This window comes from Oncorhynchus clarkii, chromosome 2 (genome assembly GCF_045791955.1).
Source record: "Oncorhynchus clarkii lewisi isolate Uvic-CL-2024 chromosome 2, UVic_Ocla_1.0, whole genome shotgun sequence".
Classification (NCBI taxonomy): Eukaryota; Metazoa; Chordata; class Actinopteri; order Salmoniformes; family Salmonidae; genus Oncorhynchus; species Oncorhynchus clarkii.
Genome location: NC_092148.1, coordinates 81,637,614 through 81,658,363, shown reverse-complemented (window position 1 = coordinate 81,658,363; position 20,750 = coordinate 81,637,614). Strand labels below are relative to the sequence as shown.

The following is a 20,750-nucleotide window of genomic DNA, read 5'->3' as shown; positions in this document are numbered from 1 at the left end:
TTCAAACATATCAGACCTGATTTATTCCAGGAAAGAAGGGATGATTGCATTTCATTGAAATTTGTGGCATATTGGGAGAATTTATGAAGAGTCCTGTCACAATTGCCCTATGCTAGCACTAATAATTGTAATACATTGGTTTTAAAGCGCCTGTTAAATATAAAATAACAAGGACACTATACAACAAAATATAAGAGAATAAATCAAGGATAAAAACAAAATTGTGAGTAGCTTAATGTCTCTTGTGTTTCAGATCTAGCCAAGGCATTGGATCTAATGCTTAGTGTACACAGAAGGTCTGCTCTGTATGTGGCTGCCTCCCAGGAGTACTCTGAGGCTCCACAAACACTTCCCCATTTTGCCATAACAGGTACACTATAGTGTTAAGGTGAGAGGCTAAGGCTCAAAATAGTAAATATGTTTAAAAACAATAACTCTCAGAACTTGTCAAGATGTAACACATATTTGATGGGATTTCAAATGCAATGTTTTTTTCCCTCCAAATTGAAAATACATTTGTTGATCAAGTTTTTGGTCAAGGTAACTTTGAAAGTAACCAGTTGGTTCATACAATGTTGCATACAAATATACAAAATAATCCAGTCTCAGGTAAAAAAAGAAGTTAGGTCAAACCTTTACATTCATGCTTTCAGCCTTCAAGACAGTGGTTTTCAAGCTCAATAAAATAATTGAATTACATTCTGGTTTAAATTGAGAGGGAATTTCTTTGCAACCATTTCAAAACAATGCACATTTTCCTTTTTATTTTAAAATGTTTTGAGGATGGTCTTTTTCGTATTCCAAATATCTGTACGCACAAATTCGCCTCAACGCTCTCATTCTCAAAAATTAGAACCATAACATTCGCACACATACTGTGTGCTAGAAGTACTGCCAAACAAGGTAGTTGTAAAGTCTGGCTGGTTCATGTCACTTTGTATATGTAGGCGATGATGTCTAGCTGGTACTGTGTATCTTAAATGCTGGCTGTAGCTTGGATGGTAAACTCTTTGGCAGGATTCAGATTTTCACTTATTCGCTCTCCTTGTTTCCTACAAATAGAAACAGATTACTTATTTTTTACACGAATACCACTTGTTGGACTTAGAAACAGTATAAAAGTAAACAGTAATCTTTGATTTCAAATGATGATACCAGGGAGTGTGAGTGGGTGGTACGTTTAATGTGTTCAGTCTCTAGGGGCTCTGTGCCAGTAATATTAAATATATTCTGGTTTCATGGCCTCTATTCCTTGGTTGGCGTTAATTTTGCTATGTGAACCAGTTTTCACAACCCCGGACTGGGGGTTGTGTTTAAAACAGACAGGTGCTGTACACAGTGACTTTGTGACTGATCTCCTGCAGCAGCTCTTTCACAGCCTTCTCCAGATCCACCAACTGGTTTGCCTTGTCTTCCAGAGTCTTCTGGTTGTCCTCGTAGGACTTCTCTAAATCTGGATGGGAACCAAAAAATGGAGAGATCCTACCGTCAAACTACTTGCTCATAATCACAGGATGTTTAGTATCCCTCCACACACCGGCTTTATAATCAGAACATGTAGAATGTCATGCAGTGAATACACACACTTGAGAAGAGAAAGTTAGAGGGCCTGCGTAATTTCATGTTCAACTCTTGATTGGGAAAAGTGAATCAACATGAAGATGGAGATCTCATAGGTATTACAAACGGATCATGTTTATATATCCACTAAGCAGACACCATTGAAAAGTAGAGTCTGTGTAGTGTAATATTTGTGGTAATGCCTGCCTCAATGCGTTGTAAGGACATATCATGGTTGGACCCTAAGGGTGTGTGTTTTAGGTAGTGAGTTGTGATTGTACACTGAACAAAAATCTAAACGCAACATGCAACAATTTCAAAGGTTTTACTGAGTTACAGTTCATATAAGCAAATCAGTCAATTGAAATAAATTCATTAGGCCCTAATCTATGGATTTCACATGACTGGGAATACAGATATGCATCTGTTGGTCACAGATACCTTAAAAACAAGGTAGAGGCGTGGATCAGAAAACCAGTCCGTATCTGGTGTGACCACCCTTTGCCCCATGCAGCGCAACACATCTCCTTCACATACAGTTGATCAGGCTGTTGATTGTGGCCTGCGTAATGTTGGCCCACTCCTCTTCAATGGCTGTGCGAAGTTGCTGGATATTGGCGGGAACTGGAACAAGCTGTCCTACACGTCAATCCAGAGCATCCCAAACATGCTCAATGGGTGACATGTCTGTTGAGTATGCAAGCCATGGAAGTACTGGGATATTTTCAGCTTCCAGGAATTGTGTACACAGCCTTGTGACATGGGGCCCCGCATTATCATGCTGAAACTTGAGTTGATGGCAGCGTATGAATGGCACAACAACGGGCCTCAGGATCTCGGCACGGTATCTCTGTGCTTTCAAATTGTCATCGATAAAATGCAATTGTGTTTGTTGTCTGTAGCTTATGCCTGCCCATACCATAACCCCACCGCCACCATGGGGCACTCTATTCACAACGTTGACATCAGCAAACCGCTCACCAACACAATGCCATACACACTGTCTGCCACCTGCCCGGTACAGTTGAAATCGGGATTCATCCATGAAGAGCACACTTCTCCAGCATGCCAGTGGCCATCGAAGGTGAGTGTTCATCCACTGAAGTCAGTTACAATGCTGAACTGCAGTCAGATCAAGACCCTGGTGAGGACGATGAACACGCAGAAGAGCTTCCCTGAGACTGTTTGTGCAGAAATTATTTGGTTGTGCAAACCCACAGTTTTATCAGCTGTCTAGGTGGTTGGTCTCAGACAATCCTGCAGGTGAAGAAGCTGGATGTGGAGGTCCTGGGCTGGCGTGGTAACACGTGGTCTGCGGTTGTGAGGCCGGTTGGACGTACTGCTAAATTATCTAAATCGACGTTGGAGGCAGCTTATAGTAGAGAATTATTATTATTATAATAAAAATATATATTTTTATTGAATATCCAAACATACAATATACTTGCAGTAACAACTACACCAGACCAGTCACCCAACAGACTCCCATTCAGAGCAACACACAGAAGCATCCAGGGTCAATGCCCTGCTCAAGCGCACGTCACGTCGACAGATCTCCCACCAGGCACAAAAGAAATCGGGGACCCGAACCCTCCAAGATCCTCCATCAGTTCCCCAATAGCTGTCCCTCAACCATCCGAGACCCCTCCGACAGTCACCCCCAAGAAGAAAATAAATAAATAAATATACTATTAATTCCATTCCCCACCCCGAAGAAACCCCCAATGCACCAACAACCAAGTAAATTAACTAAAGACAAGAAAGACACACAAAAACAGCAAACAACAATGCAAGAAAAAAATTAAGAAAGGACATCAAGGACAACTAAAATCATAACAGCAATGCCAACTGTATATGTTTGAGTGCATGTCTGGCACTATTACATGTGTGTGTGTGTCTGTGTATTTGAATGAGAGTGTGTGTATATGCATGTGTATAAACACCTGCACGGCATCAGCCAAACCGGCATTAGCTGTAAAAACACTGCCCATCAGTTTCATTCAAACTTACTTTTTATTTAGTTTTATTTTGACTTCATTTTTGACTTTTATCTTTGACCATCATTCTATCTTCCGCACAGCAACTCTACTCCACTCCCAATCCTCAGCCCATCCTATCTATCTTTGCTGGTCACCCGCTACGGAATTCTACGCAACATATATCTTTCAACTATGCTGTGATGTTTAACGTACAATTTCAATCTATCTAATCAAATAGAATCCACAGATTGCGAGTTGAAGATAAATACTTTTACTAAGAGTATTAGTATATTAGTAATTGACTGACCCGGTCTCTCCAAGCTACCTGAGGGCAATATCAAAATAAATGGTCTATTGATTCTCTATCCTCACAACAAAATCTGCAGAGCTTCGATGATTTGGTCTGCGGTTGTGAGGCCGGTTGGACATACTGCTAAATGATCTAAAACGACGTTGGAGGTGGCTAATGGTAGAGACATTAACATTAAATTCTCTGGCAACAGCTCTGGTGGACATTCCTGCACATTTTAGAGTGGTCTTTTATTGTCCCCAGCACAAGTTGCACCTGTGTAATGAGCATGCTGTTTAATCAGCTTCTTGATATGCCACACCTGTCAGGTGGATGGATTATCTTGGCAATGGAGAAATGCTCACTAACATGGATGTAAACACATTTGTGCACAACATTTGAGAGAAATAAGCTTTTTGTGCATATGGAACATTGCTGGGATCTTTTATTTCAGCTCATGAAACATGGGATCAATACTTTACGTTTATATTTTTGTTCAGTGTATTTTCATGCAAGGTGCTCCCCAAGCTGTTGTGGAAGATTTATGTGGTGCATGTCTATGTGTGTGTGAGAGTGTCAGTGTGTGTGGATAGAGACCTGTGTGCATATAGCCAGTGCAGGTATGTGTGTGTGTGTACTGTACCTTTCAGTAGCTGTAATTTGTCACTGGCCTGTAGCAGAAGGTCTGTGGCTTCCTGCTGTAGAAGCTCCGCCCTCTTCTTGGCGTCGGCCACGCCCCCGGCCTCCTGTTTGATCAGGTCCTGCACGGTGCTGTACTTATCCTTCAGCTCCGACTCCAGATCCTGCACGCAAGCGCGCACACACACACACACCCACCCACCCACCCACCCACACACACACACACACACACACACACACACACACACACACACACACACACACACACACACACACACACACACACACACACACACACACACACACGAACAGTCATAAGCATTTCGCTACACTCGCATTAACATCTGCTAACCATGTGTATGTGACAAATAAAATTTGATTTGATTTGATATGCAAGGTCAGCAATTTATTGTGAGAATGACAAGGATGAAAAATAAACCACAAACTCTCACATCCCAATTTAACACAAAGTAGCTCACAAACCTTTTTGACCTGCTCAGCAACTTTGTTGATGCTCTCTGCATCTCTCTCGGTTTGTTCAGAGCTAAGCGAGGTGTTCTGTGCCTTCTCTCTGAGCAGTGTGATGTCTTTCTCTAACCACAGCAGTCTCTGGGTGGCGTTGTTCAGCTTGAACTCTGAGTCTGCTGTCTCCGACTCCACCTTTTCAGAAATAAAGACAAGCACAGGGTGACTTAATGGTATACTTGTACATTTTAATGGGTCAAATACCTTAGCTGTGCTTGATTTAGTTTTCCCAGTACATGGAACCAATGGATTAGTCCAAGTTCAAACTTGCTGTGTGTGATAAAATGGAGGATGTTGACTCACTGAGGACAGGAGGTCGTTTGTGCCTTTAATGTCAGTGGTAGCCTGTTTGATGGCCTCGGCTGCTGCTTTCTGGGCACGCTCAGTCTCTTCCAGAGCCTGCTTCACCATCTCTGCTGTTTCCCTCACATCTGTGGCCTCTTTACTGTGGGACACACACAGAGGGAGAAAATAATAAGCCCACCAAGCACCAGAGTGTGTGTGGAGTGCCTGGCATTGCGCACATGCCTCATCATCTGTGCTCCATTCAAGGATAATCTTGACAAGTGTGTGTTAGTGTGTGTCACCTGGCTCTGCCTGCCTGCTTCAGTAGGTTCTCAGCTCTCTGCACGTCGTCAGCACTCTGGTTGAGGATAGTCTCCACTTGGGCCAGGTCTCGCACCCTCTCCCTGATCTCGTCTGTCAGATTCTGGAGCTGGGCTGGTGTGCTGGGCATCTGCATGGCCAGCACCTCGTTGGCCACTGCCTCGATGCTCTCCATGTCTGCTGCATCCTCTAGGGGGTGCCACAGGAGAGACAAGGGTTGTACTAAGCTTGTGAAAGGGACAGTTGTACTAAGTTTATGAGATACAATCTTCTAGAATCAATGGGTGAAATTATTTGAAACATTTAATTGAAATTAAAATTGAACAGCTAGATTGTACCTTTAAGCCACAGGTTAGTAAACATATGTAGTTGATTGGAGGAGTAGACATACGTGTGAGGAAGTCTCTGATCTGTCGGATGAGGCTGCGCAGCTCCTCATTGCTCTGGTCCACACGCTGCTTGGTCTCGTTTGTCTTCAGCAGCACGTCCTGGGCACTCAGCTTGGCCTCGTCTGCCTTCACCTTGGCCTCTGACACCTGGACACATGATCACAAACAAACAGGTTAGGAACCAAAGTGGGTGTATTTCTTGTCTAAAGAGAGTTGGTTCATTTTAATTCAAAGACAGGATCTCACCATCTTGGAGAGCTTGTCCACCTCCTCCATGGCCGTGAGGATCTCCTGGTCAAAGTCCTTGGCCTTATGCCAGGCATTGTTGGCCAGGGTGACCAGACCGTTACACCCCTCACCCCCACACCTCCTGTTCCCCTCAGAGTCCACACAACTCAGGCCCCCGCACGGAGAGTCTGCACACGCCTCACCAGCTGGGCTGCCGCACGTCTGCAGAGAGAGGCCCAGTAGAGTGAAAAGAGTTGACAAGTTTAAATGTGATCTAAGCATATGCATCTTGACAAGTTCAAATGGGATCTAAGCATATGCTTCTCATTCAATCAAACCTATCATTCTTCCTGACCTACACATAAGCTTTGATTTAACAGCTCAAGAAAAGTCTTGTTTTCGATGGTTTTATCTTGCAAACTGGGATTTGATTGAGTCCGATCTCTGGCAAACTCAGATCAACATCAGCAAGCCAGTTTCAGGCCACAGTTATGGCCTTGGATGGCCTTACCTTCTCGTTGAGTTCTGATAGGTCCAATGTCTCCAGCTGATCCGCCAGGTCGTCCAGTCTCTTGGAGTGTTCTTCCTGCCTCCTATGGAACTCGTCCCTGGTGTCGTTCATCTTGTCCTCCGTAGCTTGTCGTAGAACGAAAGAGCTCTCCACCGGGTTGCCTGGGTCGGTGGTGGAGGCGTTGGCCTGGGCCCCAGCAGCCAGAGACTGCTGGTAGTACTTTGTGACACTGTCTGTCGCTCCTGTCATTACAAAAACAATGTTCAATTTCACAGAGTTGACAAATGGAAGTATAATGAACATGACATTGTATAACACAATCATCAACAAGTCAAACATTCTTGTCCCAGTCCCTTACCCCGAACATCAGAGTTCTTGATGAGCTCCACTTGGTCCAGCAACTCCTTGATGGTGCGATCCAGTTTCTGGGCGTCCTCTTTGAGAGAGTCCAGTTTGGTGTTGGTGCTGTTGTCATCAGATGATACTTGGGCCAACGCCTCCTCAGTGAGGTTCAGCTTGTTGCTCATCTCTTCCATTAGATCTCTAAAGAACAGAAATGGATCATACAGTAATAATTAGTATATTATTGCTTTTGATGTGTCTACTACTGTTTTTGCTATTGATAAATATTGTCAATGACCCATTTTGACCCCACCCTTTGACCCCACTTACGTGGCTTGCTCCAGTAGCTGCTGTATCTCTGACAGTGGCTGTGTAGCCAGGTTCTGGGCCAGGATAGTTCTTATGGACCTGGCGCTCTGCTCCATGTTATCTATGGCGTGTTTGTATGGTCCGGTGATGCCGCTGGCCTTGATGGTGTTCACCTTGTTGACCAGCCTGTGGGTCTGGTTGGTCAGCTGACCTACGATCACGTCCCAGTCGGCGAAGCACTGGTGGCAGCGTTCGCAGTAGGGGAAGGTGCCAGAGGAGCCCCGGGCGCAGAGATTACAGCGGGGACCAGACACGCCCTCCAAGCACACACAGTGACCGTTGGCCTTGTTGCACTGCTGCTCGGCAATGCCTTGTGGGTCACAGTCGCATGCTGCAAGGCAATAGGAAACATAGGTTTTACTACTAGTCTAGCCTTTTTTTCATTCAACTCTAAACTATTTCAGCATGACTCAAAAAACAACACTTTTTCTACAACTCATTTTGTTCCATTCAGGGATCCTAAATGGGAGGGAGACATTTCAAACAGGTAGATGATGTCCCATAACAATGGACAAGAGCCTATAAAGCAGTCTTACAAAGCCAGGGAAGTGCTTTTAAGTAGCCCGCCTCTCTCTCGCTAGACATCTTGACCTCAAAGAACATGTCTGTCTCGTCAGGTCAACTTACAAACTCATTCAGTTTATTGGCATCCTCCTAAAGTCATTTCAAAGTGCTCCACTGTGGAGAGGGGAAAGGACGGGAGCTCCTGTTGCTTTATGGGTCGTAACCTTTATAGGGTTTTAATCACATGTTAATGTGTCAAGCACAGTTGGCACCCTGTTGTAAGCAACTCTGAAATGTGGACTAGCAAGCCTAACCTTTGGTTCTAATAATAGTTTTGACTTAATTTTCATTATAATTCAAGTTCTTTAATGCTAGCCATATTGCATTTTAAATCTACTGATAAGCCCTCATGTATTTCTGGGTGAGTGACCATTGGGAGAGTTAAGAGTGGACAGCTGATGTATTGACTGGTGGATAAAATGTTTTTGGTGGAGTTTCAACTAGTAAAGATGATGTCAGCTGAAATTCTGGTGAGCCAAAGATCAATGAACCACAGCCATCCACATTAACCCAGTGACCTTAGGGGGGCTGGTTGTGTGAATAGGATGGGATGGAGAGAAGGGGAGTGGAGGAGGAGGAATGGAGAAAGAGGAGGATGTTTGCCCACTTCACAGCCTCGTTACGGGAAGTGTGTAGAGTGTGTGGAGAACAAAGGGGCCACCATGGGCCCCTACAGACTCTGCAAACAACTCCCCAGGAACCACTGATGACAACCATATATCTAACTGTGGTACCTCCTGTGTTTACTCTTACACACAAACTTGAAGAATCTATGGTGAAGTGTACATACTTTCTTGGACACACCACACACTTGTAGAACCACAAACCTTTTCAAATATGTAGATGTACACACACCCTGAAAAATTACTTTTAGTCACCTCAGGGTGCTAAAGCAACAAAAGAGGAGGGGAAATGGGGGCTTAGATGTGTGGCGTAATCCTCCTATAGTTTTGTAAGGCAGGAGGGTGAGGGGCCTGGGCTCAGTGGAAATATGTAATGAATGTGACCTGTCCTTTTGTCCCCCGTCTCTCTTCCTCTGTGCGTTAACTGGCTGTGTGGGGAGTCAGTCACCAGTCTCCATTATCAGCAGACAGGGGGGACAAAAGGAAAGGTCACATTCATGACCCCACACGCCACACTACAGCACCACCCCTGAAGGTCCCCATTCACACAGCCCCCTCCCCCACTGCAGATTAAAGCACTGCCTCTGTTTACACTGGGTGATGGCTTTGACACACAAAATGGCCACATAGGCCAGGTACGGAAGGGAGGTAAATATTGACCCTCACCCCCTACCCGTCAAAATTAACAATGGCCCTCATTGCAGATTAAACACACTACAAGCAATATGTAATGGGAACTGAAATCCATGGCACAATAAGACATGGCTGATTAACACAGGCTTTCTGCTGTTTCTAACAAAATTGCACACATTTTTAATAAAGGCCTTTTATAGAAGATAGCTGGACCTCTTTTCTTTCTTTTCTACACAGCATCTGTTGTATGTTACAGGTCAGATAAGATGATTGCGAGCAGGCAGGGTAGGGAAATTCCAGCTGTTTTTGTGACATGGATCCCAACATGGCTTCTATTCCTCTGTGTTGGGGGATGATGGGGGCACATCAGTAAACTACAGCTTTAATGGTCTACAGCTGGAGCAGTCTTTCACCATGGGCCAACACAGACACACACACGCACACACACACCTCCAAAGGCTTTGATGAACAAGAAACAGTAGACATGGCTCCCATTGACAGAAAACGGTCTTCAAATAGTAAACTGATGTGATTAAAAGGGTCAAATCACTGCAAAAGCCACAAAAAACAGCTGGAGGTGCACAAGAAAGTAAACTGTGATATCAATTAATGTGACCACAAATTGAGCAGTTGACCATTCTCTCCCTTCATTGAATTGTTCAAAGTGTACAACGTTACTATGTTTCCAGAGAAACTAACATACCACAAACTAACAGGGATCTGTACCGTTTGAAGCTAGTTTTAGTGTAATGTTTGGCTGTTGGACTAATCCAGATTAGGGGTATGTCAACATTAGTTGCGGTAAATGAGGTAATCCGATATCAGGGAACCAGAGCAGACTTCCTTCTCCAGACAAACAGTCAGGACTGTCAACACAGATCCTTCTCCGCAGAGCGAAGAAACACAAACCTTTCCGGCATGCAACACTCCCTGCTAGTAGCAGCAAACCACAAGCCTGAGAAAACTGCACTGTGACGGGACAGCAAGGACTTTTATGACACAATTGACATGGTGCAGCCTGCCTGGAAGGAGTTCGATGTTTAAACAGCCGTCAAAGTGACCTCTGCATTTTTAGTTTGATCACAATCATTTTCTAATTTGATTGGTAACAATGTATACAGAAGTTTAAAGTAGATTCAACTACCACAGTGGGCCATTTGTAGTCACTGCACGTTTCCACTCAAGGGACTAGCCTACATCAGAAGCCAATTCATGTGTCCTTCAGTAGATAATTAAGCAGGCTGCTCTGCTCCAGTGACGCTACCCTGGGACAAAGGGTCCTTTCTGTCAGCAGCAAGCACTGTGTTGGACAGCTGTCCCTCCAAAAGGACACCCCATCAGAACAAAGGTGCATTGTGGGGGACGGCGGGATATTGGGAGGCTCGGACAGATCCCCCGCCTGTTCGTCATAGAAACACAGACGTCGGGTGAGAGAGCACATCTGGCCTTAATATTGGCTCCCACAGTAAGGAGAGGATGCTGTGAGTTTCTCCACCACAGCTGAAACTCCTACACATTCCCATGATAAGAGGCTAGAGGAATGGGGCTGCTTGTAATATCTCAGTGATTAACACTAAAGGCCTGCTTTGTGTGTGTTGCAATTTAAAATAGTTGGGTTGGAGCCTTCTCACACACACACACGCCTGGCACGCTAGATGGTTATTTAGGCAGTGTAATGCCAGCACGGATAACTACTATGCTGCTGATTGAGATGTTGCAACTCACCATTGCATTTGACTTCAGGGTCTCCCCAGAACAGCTCTCTGCACTCCTGACACATTTTACCCCCAAAGCCAGGTTTACAGGAGCACTGGCCACTCAGCTGTGGACAAAACACATAAATATTAGTAATGTGACATAGGATAAAAGAGACAGGAGTATTAAGACCCAACAGAAGAAGGGTGTGGCCTTGTGAGAACTCACCTCGTTGCAGGACGTTCCAAATGAGTGGTTGGGGTCACAGTCGCAAGATTCGCAGCCCCTCTTGCTGGCCATGTTCCAGGTGTCGGGGGCACACTGGTCACAGTGCTGACCCACCACATTTGGTAGACACTGGCACTGCCCGCTGCCCAGATCACAGTGGCAGTCACCCACTACCGGGCACGTGGCTGGGTTGGTACCCAGGTGGTTACACACACACTCTGAGGAAGAGAAGAGACGTCGCTAGCAGGTTAGCAATTGGACAATGACAATCACTCACATTGACACATAAAGAGTTGCAAGTTAACTTTTTTTACTCACTTCTGCAATTTTGTGTGAGGGCATCTCCATAGTAACCCAGCTTGCAGCTGTGGCAGCCTCGACCCTCGGTGTGGTAGAGACATTTGAGACATTCACCCGTCCTGGCATCACAGGACTCCTGGTCCAGCATGTCAATGTTGTTGTTGCACTGGCATGGTTGGCACTGCCCGCCGTTCTCATGGGGATTTCCATAGTAACCTGGGGCACACTCCTCACATCTGGCACCTGTAGGGGAGAGGAAAACATAGAGGAAGAGAGAAGAAACGAGAGGTAAAATGGGGAGGAGAGAGGGCAACGCTTCACCAAAAACAGTGTCATCACTCACCTCTACAACAACACATCTTTTCAAGCCATATATCAAACTGTAAGTGTACATGGCCGGCACCTACACATCATGGAAAGTCACCAAGCTTCCACACTGTAACATGAATGCATACAAATCTACTGCTTCCTAGGAAACAGGTCTGAACAGAAGCACTTTGACATGAGCAATCCTGCCATGCGCCGCTAGTTTACAGGGTGCTCTATACATCTTGGCAAGTGGTTGTTTTTGGCTGCCTACCTCTGTATCCAGGGTTGCAGATACAAAACACCTGGTAGTGAGAGTCCAGACCGTGGTAACATCCACCGGCAAACTGCCGCCCGCTACCTGGCCCGTCCGGACACATGCAGGGACGACAGTGGTCCCCTGAACCCAGGACAGGGTCGCCGTAGTAACCTTCCAGACACCTGTAGAGAAAAGGCATAAGGTGGTTGGTCATAATCACTCTATCATTCACATGCATGCCTATAATATCTAAGTTATCTATGTTTTAGGAGACTGATTGACTACCTATTCTAATGCCGACCCATCCAGCACATACACCAATGAGCCTCCTTGACCCCTGACTCCTCAACCAAGACTAACACTTGTCTGACCTCTCACAGTTGTGCCCGGTGGTCTGTTCTCGGCAGTCCAGGCATTCTCCAGAGTAGGGGTCACACTGCTCAGTGTGGCCATTGCAGGTGCAGGGGCGACAGTTGGGGAAGCCCCAGTGTCCCGGCAAACAGTGGTCACACTGACGGCCGTACACCCCGTGGATACAAGCACACTGGCCAGTAGCCTCATGGCAGAATGCATGCTCCGATCCCTGGGGATTGCAATCACAGGCTGGGGGGAGAGAGCGGCCAAAGAAAGTGATGAGTGTCAGATTCAGTGCCTGTATTGTGCAATACAAAACACATGCACTCAGTCACTTTTCATTCAGTCAAACTCACATCTGCAGCCACTGGGTCCAAACAGGTAGGTGGCAGGGGAACATTTGTCACAGTTCCTGCCTACTACATTGGGGCGACACTGGCATTGCCCGCCGCTGGCATCACACACCGTGCTGAGAGAGCCCTGCGGGTCACACTGGCATGCTGGGAAAACAAATACAGGAGGAAATATTAAAGAGAGAGAGAGAGGGAGGGAATGGGCTTAAAATTGAATTGAACACATAATCTGGAATGATCTGTTCAAATGGGGGCAATAGTTGCTGCTGTATACATGAGTAAGGTATTTCACCCAAGCTGTTTTGAATATGGTATAAGTACTAACTGTACATAGAACTCTGGTTAACCCTTTGTCTCAATACATCTTGCTTCTGACATACTAACAAAGGTTTGTTTTATTAATTAAGGCGACTGAGGTATTTAATCAACAACACTTTTTAGATATATTACCCTTACAGGCTGACAGGGCCTGTAACCTTCTCAATAGACGAGTGGAAAGAAAGAGAAAGCCAGGGACCAGACATTCCATAGAAGTCCATGTAGAGGAGAAAGACAAGTGAACTGGTATTCACTGGGTCACATCATGGGAGTGGGATTTTAGGCAAGCATGGGCGTGTGTGTGGTGTGTGTGTGTGTTCAAGCTTACGTACATGCAACCTTACAGAGTGTAAGTGTTGTGTCCCTATATCCACTAAACATCCCCCGAGCGGGTACTGACATGCTCTAAGCCAGACTCTGCCCAAACCTAGACTCCTTCAACACTATCCTCTGAAGTCTCTGCTGCCCTCATACATCTGAAACTCCTCTAAACCACTATTGTTTAAGGGGACACCACAGCAATGTGGGAACCTTCAGATCTAGGATAGGCAAATTATTTATGGGACTAGATTATTGCACGCAGAACTTGAAGACTGTGGTTAAGACGCTCTGATCGTTACCAACTGCTAAGACTGGGGTAAGACTTAAAAGGGACCTTCGAAACCACATGATTTGTAAAGACCTGCAGCAATGTGTAGATGAGGGACCTACATCTGTGCAGGAGACCTCAAAAAACCTGCTAAGTGAGACAAGATTATGTGACTTTCACAGCTGGGAGGATTTGAACTCATACTGACTGCATTCCCAAGAAAAAATGTATACAATAAAATCATATCACACTTAGGTCATATTTCAATAACAATTCATTCTCATTTAACTACATGTTGCAATTTAAGTGCCATGATATAGATGCCATGTTTAGTTTTCCTTGATGCTTGCATGTGTAAGAAAGGTTTTCCTCAAGATAATAGAGTTTTATATTTGACTTCACCCTTTATATTATGTTATACTCTTGTAATCTAATCAGACCACCTACATGAATAAAACCATGAAATCTGTCCTACGATAGCATGGACCCGTTATATACTACTAGACTGGCAGCAGAGACAAGTTCTCACTCTGTCTGGCAGGGTAAGAGATTTACTGCTGTGGCGGGCTGAGAAAGTTCCTCTGTGGTCTTTTCAGTGTGTCAAGATCTGAGAGGGCTTATAATCAAGCTTAGGGCCCCAGGGTCCAATACAAGTCCACACATGAGGAGAGTAGACAGACATAGCGTAACTGTTGATGAGGGACATGGGTTGGAAACTGAAGACAACAGCAATATGCCAGAGGCACAGGAAGGGATAAGGTACGGAATGAAAGGAAAGGAAATAAAGAGAGAAGAAAAGAAAGGGATTGAAACAGCTAATGTATAGAGGAGGTAAAATATAATTTTAGTGTAGGGAGTGTACGAGGAGATGGACTGAGGATGATTGTCAGACGGAGGTCAACATTGGAATGAAATCCTGTCATTTCCAAACAATGCCGACCAGGGTAAATTTTATGTGATTGACACACGAACTTTATGACAATGACCTTTAGTTAAGAAACCTTCTTTAGTTAAAGTGGAACTGGCAGCGTTTTAACTACTTTGCAGATATGAAACAAATAGGCAATCATAATATCAGTGAACATTTTTTAAATCCCAGTTTATGCTACAAAACCAACTGCATAAAAATAGGTTATATTTGATTCAAAATTCCATGACGTTGAGTAAGCTATTGTTGTCAGAATAGATGGATGCAGTTCAATGCATAATTAATATAGCTAATTCACCAATACATTTCTTGGTAGTCCAGCAAATATTGCTATCAGGTTGTAAATCACAGCTGGCCTGGTACATTGTTTGCTGCCTCCAGCAATTCAGGTTCACTGTTTCATTGACTGAATAATTTGGACAAAAACAGACAACTGTAAATAAGGCTGGGAATGTCAATACAATCAAACTAGCGGGTGGGATGGGGCGGCAGGGTAGCCTAGTGGTTAGAGCGTTGGACTAGTAACCGGAAGGTTGCAAGTTCAAACCCCCCAAGCTGACAAGGTACAAATCTGTCGTTCTGCCTCTGAACAGGCAGTTAACCCACTGTTCCTAGGCCGTCATTGAAAATAAGAATTTGTTCTTAACTGACTTGCCTGGTTAAATAAAGGTAAAAAAAAAATAAAAAAAAATGGGGAAGCATGGTGGTGGCAGCATCATGCTATCAGAATGTCCTTCAGCGGCAGGGACTGGGAGACTAGTCAGGATTGAGGCAAAGATGAATGGACAAAGCACAGAGAGATCCTTGATGAAAACATGCTCCAGAGTGCTCAGGGCCTCCGACTGGGGTGAAGGTTCACCTTCCAACAGGACAATGACCCTAAGCACACAGCCAAGACAACACAGGAGTGGCTTTGGGACAAGTCTCCGAAAGTCCTTGAGTGGCCCAGCCAGAGCCTGGACTTGAACCCGATCTAACATCTCTGGAGAGACCTGAAAATAACTGTGCAGCAACGCTGGAGAGGATCTGCAGAGAAGAATGGGAGAACCTCTCCAAATATATAAGTGATCGCATCTCATAAAATGTAACAAAAAAATAATTTAAAAAAAGGTATTATATTCTTCCTAGGGGTATATATGAACAGATTTTAATACGATGTTATGTTGCTAAAATGCTGTCAGTTCCATTTTTAGTTAAAAAGACCTTTAGACCTTTATACCCTTTCAGACCCTTAGTTGAGAAACACATACATGAGCAAACAAGTATGTTCAAGCACACATGACTGGAGTGTGGTGCCATACCTTTAGCTCCCTGGTGCAGCAGAGCGGATACGCTGAAGATAAAGTTGCGGCAGATGTCTGTGGACGGGGTCTTCACGACGCTCTGACTGTTCTCCAGACAGCGGTAGCGCAGGAAGGTATCCCAGGCACTGCTGGTGGCCAAGTCACCGCCCTCAGAGCCAGTGAAGATCTCCAGGTTCTTACAGTGGGGCATCAGCACAATCTACAGACGGGGAAGAAAGTTACAGGAGATGGAATGAGATTTAGTATGGAGTCAGTAAGGGCCCAATCCTAATATGAAATCCTAGTAGCTGAAATTTCTGCCTAAGTCTCGAATAGACATTGATGGATATTTCAAGCAAAAGTCAGAGTTGTGTCAATGTGTTTGACAGTGTGTGTGTGTGGGAACTAACCGAGTCGATGAGTGTATATGGGGACTGGACGTCACTGAGTGCGGAGTAGAGGGGCAGACTCAGACGAACAGTGTAGTTCATCCCTGCCTCGAAACACACTGGTCTGGGGAGCACTGCATATCTGAAGAGACAAGAGAGAGATGGATGTCAGAAAACACATGTTTAAAAATACTCCTATGACACACACACTAAATCAGTGTTTTCAAAGGGGAACCCTCAGGGCGTATACAGGGTGCATACACAGACTCAGAGAATACCTAATATACAGACTCAGAGAATACCTAATACACAGACTCAGAGTCTACCTAATATACAGACTCAGAGTCTACCTAATACACAGACTCAGAGTCTACCTAATATACAGACTCAGAGTATACCTAATATACAGACTCAGAGAATACCTAATACACAGACTCAGAGAATACCTAATATACAGACTCAGAGAATACCTAATACACAGACTCAGAGTCTACCTAATATACAGACTCAGAGTCTACCTAATACACAGATTCAGAGTCTACCTAATACACAGACTCAGAGTCTACCTAATACACAGACTCAGAGTCTACCTAATATACAGACTCAGTCTACCTAATATACAGACTCAGAGTCTACCTAATATACAGACTCAGAGTCTACCTAATATACAGACTCAGAGTCTACCTAATATACAGACTCAGAGTCTACCTAATATACAGACTCAGAGAATACCTAATACACAGACTCAGAGAATACCTAATACACAGACTCAGAGTCTACCTAATATACAGACTCAGAGTCTACCTAATATACAGACTCAGAGTCTACCTAATATACAGACTCAGAGTATACCTAATATACAGACTCAGAGAATACCTAATACACAGACTCAGAGAATACCTAATATACAGACTCAGAGAATACCTAATACACAGACTCAGAGTCTACCTAATATACAGACTCAGAGTCTACCTAATACACAGATTCAGAGTCTACCTAATACACAGACTCAGAGTCTACCTAATACACAGACTCAGAGTCTACCTAATACACAGACTCAGAGTCTACCTAATACACAGACTCGGAGTCTACCTAATATACAGACTCAGTCTACCTAATATACAGACTCAGAGTCTACCTAATATACAGACTCAGAGTCTACCTAATATACAGACTCAGAGTCTACCTAATATACAGACTCAGAGTCTACCTAATATACAGACTCAGAGTCTACCTAATATACAGACTCAGAGTCTACCTAATATACAGACTCAGAGTCTACCTAATATACAGACTCAGAGTATACCTAATATACAGACTCAGAGTCTACCTAATACACAGACTCAGAGTCTACCTAATATACAGACTCAGAGTCTACCTAATATACAGACTCAGAGTATACCTAATATACAGACTCAGAGTCTACCTAATATACAGACTCAGAGTCTACCTAATACACAGACTCAGAGTCTACCTAATATACAGACTCAGAGTCTACCTAATATACAGACTCAGAGTCTACCTAATATACAGACTCAGATTCTACCGAATATACAGACTCAGAGTCTACCACCTGATATACAGACTCAGAGTCGACCACCTAATATACAGACTCAGTCTACCTAATACACAGACTCAGAGTCTGCCTAATACACAGACTCAGAGTCTACCACCTAATATACAGACTCAGTCTACCTAATACACAGACTCAGAGTCTACCTAATATACAGACTCAGAGTAGACCTAATACACAGACTCAGAGTCTGCCTAATACACAGACTCAGAGTCTACCACCTAATATACAGACTCAGAGTCTGCCTAATATACAGACTCAGAGTCTACCACCTAATATACAGACTCAGAGTCTACCACCTAATATACAGACTCAGAGTCTACCACCTAATATACAGACTCAGAGTTCATCTCTCACACCCACCCACCAGTTACCCAACAGTCCTCCTTCCCCAACACTGACAGAGGAGGCGGTGTGTGTTTACCGTGATCCGGGGTGGAGGGATATCATCTGGTTGTCGTCGTCAGGCATGGTGTTGGCACAGCGACTGTCAGCTGAAATCACACTGGGCCGCATCACCGTCATCAACACCTCCTCCCACTGGTCTGGTAACTACGGCAACGTAACAGGTACATATACATTGGTAAACAAAAGGGTAATGACAGGACCTTGACAAGCAGAGACGTTACCTAACATAATCAATTAAGTAAAGAAAGAAATTAAAACCCTCTGACACTCATGTGCCCCGGAGTTTACGTCCATTGGGAAGGCAGTATGTTCTGGGACTGACCTGAGGCTCGTAGCGGATGAGGATGTCGTACTCCATGGAGTGGGGGATGTTGTCGATGGAGAACTCCAGGTAGGCCCCCTCGGGAACATTGACGAAACCTATCCCTGTCCAGGTGGGGCTACGGTCCTGAGGGTGGGGTCTCTGCACTACTGTCACACCCTGGAGATAGAGAGGGAGAAAAGAGTAACACGGATTAGTAGGGAACACCCATGATCCCAGAAGAACTTAGAAGAAGAAAGACACATCAGGGTCATTGGCCAAAGGTAGAAAGGTAACTCACAGGTCCAAATTTTGCGTCCTCTGCCTCGTAGGTGTAGTGGTCCAGGGCGATGAAGTAGAAGCCTGACTCCACCTGGTCACAGCGCCGGCCAAACATGTGTTCTCGACACACACACTGACCAGTCTCCTGGGAACAACTGGAGTGAGAGAGAGAGGGGACAGGGAGGGAATGTCAGGGAGTTTAATCAGAGTTTAAAAAGTGTTCATCTTAGTGTTGCATTCAAGGTAACAGTTCATGTTAAGACTTCTGTGGCTGTATGAAAAGAGGCAACTATGAAGAATCGTTTAGAAATTATATATTTTTTAAGTGAGGCATTTAGATTAACGAATTAGCCGGGTGAACTTTGAGCTCACTCGTTATTGATGGCTCCACCCAGGTCACAGTCACATGGTCTGCAGCCATCCATGTCATTGCTTAGCCCCCAGTGCTGAGGCTGTAGGACACACAAACACACACACACACACGCACATTGTTAAAAACAACCCTTTAATGACACCCATCTATACACAATACCCCACAATGACAAAGTGAAAACATGTTTTAAGACATTTTTGCATATGTATAGAAAATCTTATGCATAAATATCTAATTTACATAAGTATTCACACCCCTGGGTCAATACTTGGTAGAAGCTCCATTGGCAGCGATTACAGTCTTTCTGGATAAGTCTCTAAGAGCTTTCCACACATGGATTGTGCAACATTTGGTCATTATTCTTTTTTAAATTCTTCAAGTAGACAGAGCCAGGTTTTACTCTACAGTACGCTTAGCTCCATTTTGTTAATTTTTTTTATCCTGAAAAAATCCCCAGTCCTTAACGATTACAAGCATACTCATAACATGAAGCAGCCACCATTATACTTGAAAATATGGAGAGTGGTATTCAGTAATGTGTTGTTTTGGATTTGTCCCAAACATAACACATTGTATTCAGGACAAAAAGTAAATTGCTTTGCAACATGTTTTGCAGTATAACTTCAGTGCTTTCTTGCAAACAGGATGCATATTTTGGAATATGTTTTATTCTGTAAAGGCTTCCTTCATTTGAATCTCTCAATTAAGTTAGTATTGTGGAGTAACTACAATTTTGTTTATCCATCCTCAGTTTTCTCCTAGCACAGCCATTCAACTCTGTAACTGTTTTAAAGTCACCATTGGCCTGATGGTGAAACCTCTGAGTGGTTTCCTTCCTCTCCGGCAACTGAGTTAGGAAAGACGACTGCATCTTTGTAGTGACTGTATTGATACACCATCCAAAGTGTTATAATAACTTCACCATGCTCAAAGTGATATTCAATGTCTGCTTTAAAAAAAAATCTAACTACCAATAAGTGCCCTTCTTTGCCAGACATTGAAAAACCTCCCTGGTCTTTGTGGTTGAATCTGTGTTTGAAATTCACTGCTCGAATGAGGGACCGTACAGATATGTGTGGGGTACAGAGATGAGGTAGTCATTCAAAAATCATGTTAAACACTATTATTGCACACAGAGTCCATGCAAATTATTATGTGACTTGTTAAGCACATTTTCACTCCTGAAATATTTAGGTTTGCCTTAACAAAGGGGATGAATACCTATTGACTCAAGACATTTCAATTTCTCATTTTAATTTATTTGTAAAAAAAAGGTATATATATAAAAAATATATAATATTAATAACGTTGAAAAACATAACATCACAATGACATTATGGGGTATTCTGTGTAGGCCAGTGACTCCAACAAATATTCCATTCAGGCTGTAACACAACAAAAGTCAAGGGGTGTGAAAACTTTCTGAAGCCGTGTATGTAGTAGATGTGTGTAGCAGATGTGTAACTAGTGGCCATTGGTGACGTCAAATGCCATGAGATCATAAGTCAACTGTGTCTCACAGAGTGAAAGCGTTAACCTTTTGGTCCATCAGAC

The 20,750-nt window shown here is 44.0% G+C and overlaps 1 protein-coding gene across 1 annotated transcript in view; it reads right to left on the bottom strand.

The window, feature by feature from the left end:
- LOC139374856 (laminin subunit beta-1-like) overlaps window positions 1-20,750 on the bottom strand; it is a 33,486-nt gene continuing 12,736 nt past the window's right edge. Inside the window, exons 12-33 of the mRNA XM_071116020.1 lie at window positions 19,196-19,275; window positions 18,843-18,978; window positions 18,563-18,721; window positions 18,257-18,384; window positions 16,281-16,401; window positions 15,889-16,090; window positions 12,756-12,899; window positions 12,417-12,648; window positions 12,061-12,227; window positions 11,499-11,723; window positions 11,181-11,398; window positions 10,983-11,079; window positions 7,399-7,768; window positions 7,085-7,269; window positions 6,727-6,968; window positions 6,234-6,437; window positions 5,990-6,134; window positions 5,580-5,787; window positions 5,296-5,437; window positions 4,951-5,127; window positions 4,472-4,631; window positions 1-1,453 (exon numbers count right to left, since the gene is read on the bottom strand). Of these exons, the coding sequence (XP_070972121.1) occupies window positions 1,314-1,453; window positions 4,472-4,631; window positions 4,951-5,127; window positions 5,296-5,437; window positions 5,580-5,787; window positions 5,990-6,134; window positions 6,234-6,437; window positions 6,727-6,968; window positions 7,085-7,269; window positions 7,399-7,768; window positions 10,983-11,079; window positions 11,181-11,398; window positions 11,499-11,723; window positions 12,061-12,227; window positions 12,417-12,648; window positions 12,756-12,899; window positions 15,889-16,090; window positions 16,281-16,401; window positions 18,257-18,384; window positions 18,563-18,721; window positions 18,843-18,978; window positions 19,196-19,275 (3,882 nt within the window). The 3' untranslated portion in view covers window positions 1-1,313. The remainder of the gene's footprint in view (window positions 1,454-4,471; window positions 4,632-4,950; window positions 5,128-5,295; window positions 5,438-5,579; window positions 5,788-5,989; window positions 6,135-6,233; window positions 6,438-6,726; window positions 6,969-7,084; window positions 7,270-7,398; window positions 7,769-10,982; window positions 11,080-11,180; window positions 11,399-11,498; window positions 11,724-12,060; window positions 12,228-12,416; window positions 12,649-12,755; window positions 12,900-15,888; window positions 16,091-16,280; window positions 16,402-18,256; window positions 18,385-18,562; window positions 18,722-18,842; window positions 18,979-19,195; window positions 19,276-20,750) is intronic.